The sequence below is a fragment of the Watersipora subatra genome, chromosome 1 (genome assembly GCF_963576615.1).
Source record: "Watersipora subatra chromosome 1, tzWatSuba1.1, whole genome shotgun sequence".
Classification (NCBI taxonomy): Eukaryota; Metazoa; Bryozoa; class Gymnolaemata; order Cheilostomatida; family Watersiporidae; genus Watersipora; species Watersipora subatra.
Window position 1 is genome coordinate 48,091,562 of NC_088708.1, and position 9,550 is coordinate 48,101,111.

Genomic DNA, 9,550 nt, shown 5'->3' on the forward strand with positions numbered 1-9,550 from the left:
TACATGTACAATACCATTGAACTTAAAAACCCGGGGTTTTGAGTTCAATGTACAATACTTTGCACTTGCATTCTACCGAAGACTAATCACGCACGCAGAAGAGCATCGCTGATTGGATAAATGTATCTTTCGGCATGCTAAAAGAGCGTGTTTTTAAATCTTTATTCTGCTTTCACTGTATGTTCAAGTCAGTAGCTGTTCGCCGCTGTCCTCTGAGGCTAAGTCCATGTATTATAAAAGGGAATGTTCTAAATGAATAGTTAGTCAAGGCAAAGCCATTCTTCTCCATCGCTTTCACTCTATTCTTCTCCATCTTTCACTTCTCATTCAACTCGCCTATATCTTCAAAATTATATGTTCTTAGTTTCTTCAACTTCTTAGCCTTTGTTCTTGACTCGATTTCTACTCTTTTGCATTATTTGATCATTTAAAACGTCATTTTCTCACTGTGTTCTTACTTCTAATTGTCACACGGTGCTGGTTTCTTTGCGCTTTCATCTCTAACTTACTACCATAACTTTTTAATAAACCTGTAAAATTACAAAACGTTTCAATTTTATGAACAAATAGCTATGCCATCTAAAATGACTCATCAAACGAATATGGTAAGTATATGAGGCAGTAGAATTTTAGGTGAGCATGCATGTTTACTGGCTGTTACTTTTTATGGAATTTGATACAAAAATTGAAACTGGCTCTGTTGCAAAAATTTATGTGCAGTACGTGTATTTTCATCTGTTTTCTACCAAATTTGCGACATTATCTGGGAAGTTCACTCATATAATATTTAAAGAGATTCAGTAAGTACGCTTGTGAGCAGGTGGAGAAGAGATTGAACTCCCTGCAGTGTGAGCTGAAGGACTACGAACAAGTTATGCAGCTGATGAATGAGAACATGAAAAAGGGATTAAAAGAGCAACCTGACATCTCTGCAGATTTAAAGATGTACATTACCTATGTTCGATCTCTACCCAATGGATCTGGTAAGTTTGGCTTGTTCTGTACTAATTTATATTTATGCTTCTTTATTACCGAAAGTTGGCTTAGATTTATGAATAAAGCATTTAAATCTAATGTGGCAGCAGGTGACTGCTGGCCAAGAGAAAACTTTTTTGTGGTCTCTTTGCAGTATTTGGTGTTCATCCAAACAAAGGTGCAGATTTGTTTTAGAGAAACAAAGTAGTTGACAGTACCTAAGTGTAAATGTGAAGAACTCAGTCTTTAAAGTAAAGAAAGAGTCGGTGTTAAATCGACGAAACATGGATTCATCGTGTTTCTAAATTTCAGAGGTCGGCAAATTTCTGGCGCTGGATCTGGGTGGGACAAACCTGCGTGTGCTTCTACTGGAGTTGATTGATGGGCAGGTGCTTTTGAAGAGCAGCATATACTCAATTGCAGAGAACACTATGATTGGTCCTGGAAAAGAGGTGACTAAAGTTTATAGCTTACTAGATCAGACATGTTAACAATACGGAAAATCTAGCTTAGAGCACACTCGATTAACAATATATTTTGGGGTAAATAATAGATTAGTATTTGTTTGTAGTTATTCAGCCATATCGCTGCCTGCATTCAACAATTTGTTGAGCGAGAAGGCCTTGAGAATGAGGACCTTCCAATGGGATTCACCTTCTCCTTTCCTTGCAAGCAGTTTGGCCTTAAGAAATCGCATCTTGTTAATTGGACAAAGGGCTTCAAATGTGATGGGGTAGAGGGTGAAGATATTGTTACCCTTCTGCACAACGCTATAGCTGAGCAGGTACAGCTCTCCTAACTTTCTGGTATTTGGTATGTCTATGGAAAGCACTCAGTAAAAGTATAAACACACAAAAAAGATTATATTGAGAAAATTAGTTTGCAGTAATGTTCCTATTCAACTATATTTGTAGAACTTTATGATATGATGATTATAGCCTTAAAAAGTTTTATTGCACTATCTAAATATTACTTCATTCTTTGAGCTGTTCAGCAGTAATCTGTATTATATCAGCTAAAAAACAATTTTTATTTATATTTTATCATGTAAAAATAGTTATACTCTTTTTCATTTTTTTGATCAAGTTCAGCTCATTCAAGCCGGGCATTCAGCTAGTATAAATATGAAGCAGGCTTAATCTTGATTGTCTTAGAAAGCGTACTGTTATTTTTAAAGTCTGGTCAGTGTAATACTTTTAAACATTGATTGGCCATTGTATTTGTATTGTAGAAGCTCCTAGTAAGATGTGTGGCCGTCATCAATGATACTGTTGGCGCTATGGTAGCCTGTGCTCATCTTGATCAAGACTGCCAGATTGGAATTATCCTCGGTACGCTTATTACCATTGTTCATAGCCTCACCGCTTGTTGTTCAGCTTTGCTTTTTGGGTTTTTGTATCTAAGCCCTTCATATTTGTATTCTTTATCTAATTATAGTCTAAAAATATTTTAGGTTTAGTTGTTATCTAAACCTTGTCGTTTTACTACAACTCACCCTTGAAGACAAAGTTACCATATTTGTATGCTGACTATTTCCATCACAAGATTTAAATCGCAGAAAATGTTACTAGTATAGCTAAAGAGAAGCAGATTTGACCAATAAAAATGCATATTCATGTTTTGTGTACTTTGGCTAGTCATATGATTTTGTTGCTGTTTGTATCGCTATGATTTTACAGTCTATACAGAGAATGGCTATTTCAGATGAAGTTATCATTGTTTAAATGCTATCAAAATTATTTGACATTCGCATCAGTTTCAAATTATTTTACTAAATATTGTTACTATTACCATGGCAGTCTAGTGTGCTGCAAAAGATCGGGTGTAATCGCTATACATACAGTTATTTCAAAATTCTGGAGGTTGTCGATTGGCGCAGGTGATTAAGTGTTGGACTAACAAGCTGAAAGCCATAAGTTCATAAGTAATCTTTTTTGCCCTTCAACCATGGCTACGGATGGACAAACATGGTTTTTATTATAGTAAGTAGTATTATAGTAAATATTATATTATAAATATGTTTATATTATATTATATTAAATAGTATTATAGTAAATATTATCTTATAAATACATTTATATTATGCTATAGTAAATATATTAATATATATTTATATTATAGTAAACATAAATTATAGTAAATATTGCTGTATTATTAATATAGAATTCGGGCGAGCTGAACTTCCAGCGGGCAACAATATGATATACCCTGTTTTTTCTTGCAAGTCTTCCCATTCTAGGTAGACGTGCTGCCTGACTGTTTTACTACAGACAATATTTATTAAAAACTTAAAATTAAAATTCAACAACTATTTTTGAAGTGGTTGTCTGGTTGTATTGCAGGCACCGGAACTAACGCTTGTTACATGGAAAATACTACTAAGATAGAGAAATGGAGAGAAGACAACACCATCAGACAGGTAGCAGAATAGCCTCAGCGTAACATTTGTTTTAATTACACCAAATCTTGTTTTATTTTTCATAGATTTTTTTTATTAAAAACATGGAAAAGCTTGTAAAAAGCGCTGCCAAAGCTGCAAAAACTCTCTGCCAGGCTTTAAATAACTACATTATTTAACAGGCTAACTAGCTGACATATTCTGAGTGAATGTTCTCTGCACTCACTGGTGTCAGTGATGGCTTCATGTGCACTGGTGTCAGTGATGGCTTCATGTGCGCTGGTGTCAGTGATGGCTTCATGAAACTATTTTCTTTAAAGTTAGGACATTCTGCTAGTGTTTTTTATTTACAACTTTCAAAATGCCTGAAGATCATGGTAACTGGCATGTTGTTAATGTCTTCTGAAGGCAGCTCTCTGTTTCTGCCGATGTTTCTGTTTCATTACATTCCTTTGAAGCATCTTCAAGAAAGTTTGCACATTTTTCTCATTTTCTGAGATTTGATTTTTGTAATACAACTGTGAATGTCATACTGAGTGACAATTGCCATAATTTGCTTTCCAACCTCAACATCATAATATCTAGCTAGGCTTCAAGAAACATGTGTCAAAGTCAAGTGCTATTCTGAGTGTTTTATTAGCAAAGGTTCTACACTGGTATTGGGTTCCACAATTCTTGTGTAGTTATCACATCAACAGTGCTTGAGCAATGTTTTATGTAAAGTAAAATTTATATCTTGAATTTTTAGGAACACATTCTTTATTTCACAACATTAAATTCACGTAACTAAGTTTTAGAGTTTACGCAGCATCCACTTTATCTTCCAAAAGTTATTTTTTATTCGAATTCACACATGTGGACATGTCTGCGAAGTCTCCAGGCACTCAAATTTGTTATCAACATTTCAGTTCGTTTCGTACATGTTGTTTGTTTCACTTTTGGCAAGTAATTTGTGTGGACGTGAAAGACCTCTCATTGCCACGTCATCCGTAATGTTATATATTGACATATAACTTTGGTTTGATCAATATTGTGTCACACGAAAAGCAATAAATCTTTCCCTCCGATGAAATATTGCATATCTTGTGTGGTTTAGAAGTTTTATTTCAAAAGTAATTGAATATTTATGGTAATCGAATTGCTTGTGGAGTCCAAGTATTTATCGTTTTAAATAATGTTTGTTGTCGCTGAGTGGTATGCTAATTTATAATTTTACATACCTTGCAGCATGGAGAAGGGGTAAGTAGTGGTGTTACAAGTAGAGGTGTTGGTTGTATGCTGTGTTAAAATATTTTTTCGCAACAATAAACATGTATTTAATTATGCTTTGCTGACCAATGGCTAACACTTTGTCATATTTCTGCTATCTCCTGCAGTTGAGTATATTGTCTGGTCAGCTGTGTCCGGCCTGTGGGTCACATCTGGTCCATGAAGCTGTCTCATGTGGCCCGCTCTAATGCAGTCCTTTTAAATGACAAACTATACTTATAATATTAAAGTAACTTATAAAATGGAAATGGGTACTGTAATGCCGCCACATATCTCCATCTCCTTAATATTTTTTCGAAAGCTAGACACAATATTTTACAATCCCCTCGTATCTCTAGCGCCGATGGACCTATTATGTCCAGTGGCAGTGCTGTCTTTTACTAAGCACCTCTGACACGGAAGGAGTGAGACGAGTCTAGGTTTAAGCGGGCATTAAAAGCTTTTTTTGTTATTCGTGAGACGGGTGAACCATGTTACAGCTCAGGCTTATATTGCAATTATTCGCCTTTCAATTTTGCATGCATTTTGGCCCACAAGATTTATCCAAATGTCGCGATCCACCCCCCCTCACCGTATAAGAACAGGTTAGCAACTGCCGATCTAAGTAGTTTATTTTCTATATGGTCAACATCTGCTTTATATTGTATCCTGCGCTTAGCTCTCATGCCACTGTACCTCCTGGTGGCCTGTCGCAGCCCTTTGCTGAATGTCTGGATTGAACAGAACTTAAAATCGTTTCAGGGAAACTTGAACAGAAATTAATATAAATACTTGTCTGCTCTTTCCCTAATGACGTTTGAAATGAATGAGCAAACAATTCCAAATTTTGTATTTAGTCAACAGTAGATGACAAATTGTGTGTGGTTTATTCGTGACCCAATTACTGGCTTGCTAGCAAAATTAACCTGTTATCTAGATTTCCCTAAAGCTTTCAAATGATATACAGCTGCAATCTTACACCTAGCTACTGCATGGTCACACATAGAAATGCATCTTTACACTCACCTAATAGATTAGTGTACACATCTGATATATCATGGTGTGTAGATGTTAAATATCTGCCCCTAGAGTTTTACACTTGTTATAAGCAATAGCTGACATCATAGTTTTGCTGCTGCCAGCGTTACATTCAGCTTGCGTAATATATGACATCATAAAACTTGACTTTCATTGCAGGTAATTATTAACACAGAGTGGGGAGCATTTGGTAACAATGGCTGTCTTGATTTCATCACGACTGAATATGATAAGGCTGTAGACCAGATGTCTAAGAACCCAGGAGAGCAAATGTATGCATATTTTTGTGTATCAAGACATTGTTCTCTCTTGGTTTTCTAAAAGGCTTTCTTGTTTGCTTTCCCTTCTTGCTGTCATTTGCCATGAATTTTTATTTGAAATCCGTCGTCGTCTTTTTGTAACACTACTGTAAGGCTACTGTGATAGCTTGACTAGGTTTCACTCACTCACAGTTGTCTTTTGAGTTGTCACTCGCTCTCAGTTGTCACGTGCTCTTGTTACGTTACAGTTATGAGAAGATGATCTCAGGAATGTACTTAGGTGAAGTGGCACGACAAGTGCTTGTTAAACTTATTCAAGATGGAATCTTGTTCAAGGGGCACCTATCTAACAGGCTGCGGACTCCAATGGCATTCTACACAAAGTACTTGTCTGAGATAGAAAGGTATGCCATGCACCCCTCAAAAAGTATGTGCCGGTTGGATAAGGAGCCAGCCATGCAAGGCTGAGCATTCATTGTCACTGTCTATGGGTCACTATGATAAAGGATTGAATTGAAAGTGATTTTTTCATGTCTGCAGACATTGCTTTAGATCAGAGCCAATTGTAGCCAAAGTCCACAAATTTGAAACCAAGCAAGATGAGTCATGCTAAATTTTGGTATGGCCACATGCAAGCAATGCTCACGTTTGATTGGACAATTTCAGTTTCCCCAAGTGGAATATTCTTTTTATTCTGTTACAATCATACGACAGAGTCATGATTTTAAATATTTTCCATAGTAAGAGCTGTATCCGCCCGTCTGAAGTCGCCGTTCTATGTTGGGAAAAAACATTGCACTGTACACTATTTGATCTCATCACTTTCGGCGTGATAGGCAACACTCTAACAACTGGGCTAACAGATCACCTAGCCATGTTTTGAAATAACTGCAGAGATAGTTATTACACATGACGATCTCTCACGGCGCACCCGACTGTGAGGGTACTAGTGTTACATAGAAAGTCTGACAATAATTTGAAAGAAACTAGATGAAGAGGCATTCAATTTGGGTTGGTCTGCCACTTTTTGGAAGCTTTTAAGGAAGTATCACTTCTGCCACAACATAAACAGGCACAGTTGAGTGTGCTGTGTTGTACAAGCCATGCATGCATTTGATTAGTGTAACAATATTCTGTTGCTCTGCATTGTTGTTTACTAATGCTTATTTGCATTGAAGACCAGCTATAACATTCTTTGGTATTTCAACCCTGAATTTCAAAATGACATGTAATACATCCTTCACAAATTCTTCAGCCACGCCTATCCTAGAAGTCACACACTTGATTAATTTTTCTGGTCATCAGATGAAAGAATTTAAATAGATTATTCCCGTTTTTGTAGTTAGTTATCACTTCTCTCTACTTGGACACGTATTATAGCTCAATAAAATGTTTATAAAAATGTTAGATGTTTTTGTTACTAACTCCCAAAACTCAGTCTAACATGAAAATGAAATAATTTTAATTTGAATAAAATATGGCATGCACAATGAACAGACAACTTCAACGCGTTGTTAGTAGTTCAGCTGTGTATGTGATTCCTTCAAGGTTTTATGGTAGTCTTCACAATGAACAGACAACTCCAGACAACTTGGGCAAATGCAATCGTTTTGTATTTTTATTTAGTTTTTTTCACAAACTTATTTTGTTGGTGTCAGTGAGGGGATAACGAATCAGGGTGCAATATTTTAGTGAGGAAGAGCATGAGCTAGACAATCTGAAACAGGTGCTTGATGAACTACATGTTATGGAATACAGCTTGACTGACTGTGTCATAGTAAGGAGAGTCTGCGAGGCTGTGTCCACACGTGCAGCATATCTTGCGGCTGCAGGTGAGAATCCAAATATTCGACTTGAAACATTTTTGCACCCGTAGCAAGCACTAGCTATTGTTTATGGTATTTTTTATCTTGCATTTAATTATTCAAAAATCTTATGCAAATAGGTGATTAATGTGAGGTTACATAGCCTCTGTAAAATGTTTTTAGACCATCTGGAACGTTTCCAATTATTATGGAACATTCTAGAAGTAGTAGTGCATCCAATTTGACATCATATACTTTGATACTATTAATCATGTCGCGAAGTGCTTGTACAATTTACACTTGATATGCCTCTGTATAGTCACATGCAATATTCCACCTGTTCGCAGGTGTTGCTGCCCTGCTAGAACGAGTAGAGAAAAGTTTTGTAACAATAGCTGTAGATGGCTCGCTCTACCGTTACCACCCGACTTTTCATTCGAAGATGACAGATATGATTGGACAACTTCTACCTCACAGGAAGGTACAAGTTCATTTAACTAAGCTGGTTGTTACTATATGGTTTATACTGCTCAGTATATGTGACAGGCAACAGCTGTTATAAATTTTTTTTCTCACATATTTTTTGGAGGTAAATACATCACTGCTTTCATTGGGCCAAAATACAAATAACCCAAATTGATTGGTTTATTAGTTAAGGCTAATTACCATATATAACCATGTATACGTCGATTTTATGTATAATTTGATAGGTATTTTATGACAAAAAATGTCATGTTGACCGCAAAGACCCCATTTTTGGGCTAATATTAAGCGAATATCAAACTCATTTTATACATGAGAACACAACTCCATTTACAATGTATGTTTTTATCATTATTTAACGTATACCCCATATTATGCAGTTCCGACTGAAGCTGTCCAATGACGGAAGTGGTATAGGAGCTGCCCTAGTAGCTGCCATATCAACTCAAATGACCATTGCTACTCTAGCCTAGCCTGAGGTCCAACTTCTCAAATCTTTGCTTATTTTTTGTCATATTTTTATGAATCTCTTCAGGCCTTATTGCCCCCATTTCTTCAAATTCCACTACAACGCATTAAAAAAGCAGCTCTTGATTTTTACAGTTCCAACAGTTTTTTGACTACTTATCATATCACACACCATTTGTAGCCACATATATTATACATTGGTCTGGATGTTTGAAGCCATTTTATATACCGGATAGCTTCCAAATCTCTGTTTTTTTTTAAATGGCTACAGTGTATAGCCAGAAATATTCTTGTACAAATTTTTTGCTATTTGGAATCATCATTTAGCAATTGCCTTTATTAATGTATTCTGTTTCTGCTATGAACATGTTTGAAATATTCTCTATTTTTTCTTTCATCCTTTTCTACATTTCATGGTTTTTTGCCCGCCTTTCATGCTACAAAAACAGTGTAAACTTTAATAAAAAAAGTATGCAAAACCTGAAATACTGTTTTTGTATTGCTATATGACATACCTCAAACTAAGTTTAGCTGTATCTATACATGAAGTTGAGGGAAGTGGACGCAAACGGATGGCAAGAGAAGATGGAAAACACACTGCGTGGCAGTAATAAAGATGTGAGAGAAAGAGAGAGATATGACACCCATTGTGGCAAAAAAACTGTGAATGATACATAAAACATACATGAATTAAAAACAAGCTGCATCAAACGTACTATATTTAAAAAATAAAAACGCAACTCTAGATTTAAATAATTCCTTGATTAGACGTCAGCAGCACATATAAGTCACCACATTTACTTTTGAACAACTGTTTCACGTCACCTGCTTTATAGTAGCAAGGAAATGATTTCAGAAAAATTGGCTAAAAATAG

General features: G+C 35.9%; 1 protein-coding gene across 1 annotated transcript; it reads left to right on the plus strand.

Annotated features, from left to right (window-relative positions):
- Window positions 1–256: 256 nt before the first annotated feature.
- LOC137410614 (hexokinase-like) lies at window positions 257–9,161 on the plus strand. Its single transcript, XM_068096060.1, has 12 exons — window positions 257–605; window positions 821–983; window positions 1,288–1,427; window positions 1,547–1,759; window positions 2,207–2,306; window positions 3,318–3,394; window positions 4,601–4,612; window positions 5,819–5,931; window positions 6,168–6,323; window positions 7,612–7,751; window positions 8,072–8,205; window positions 8,588–9,161. The coding sequence occupies exons 1-12, from the start codon at window positions 573–575 to the stop codon at window positions 8,678–8,680; spliced, it is 1,374 nt and encodes a 457-aa protein (XP_067952161.1). The 5' UTR covers window positions 257–572; the 3' UTR covers window positions 8,681–9,161.
- The last annotated feature ends 389 nt before the right edge of the window (window positions 9,162–9,550 follow it).

Excerpts from the sequence above, each read along its gene's own strand:
- LOC137410614 (XM_068096060.1), top strand. The coding sequence starts at position 573 with ATGCCATCTAAAATGACTCATCAAACGAATATG. Across the intron at positions 984-1,287 it reads ATCTCTACCCAATGGATCTG|AGGTCGGCAAATTTCTGGCG; the intron begins GTAAGTTTGGCT and ends TCTAAATTTCAG. Across the intron at positions 7,752-8,071 it reads AGCATATCTTGCGGCTGCAG|GTGTTGCTGCCCTGCTAGAA; the intron begins GTGAGAATCCAA and ends ACCTGTTCGCAG.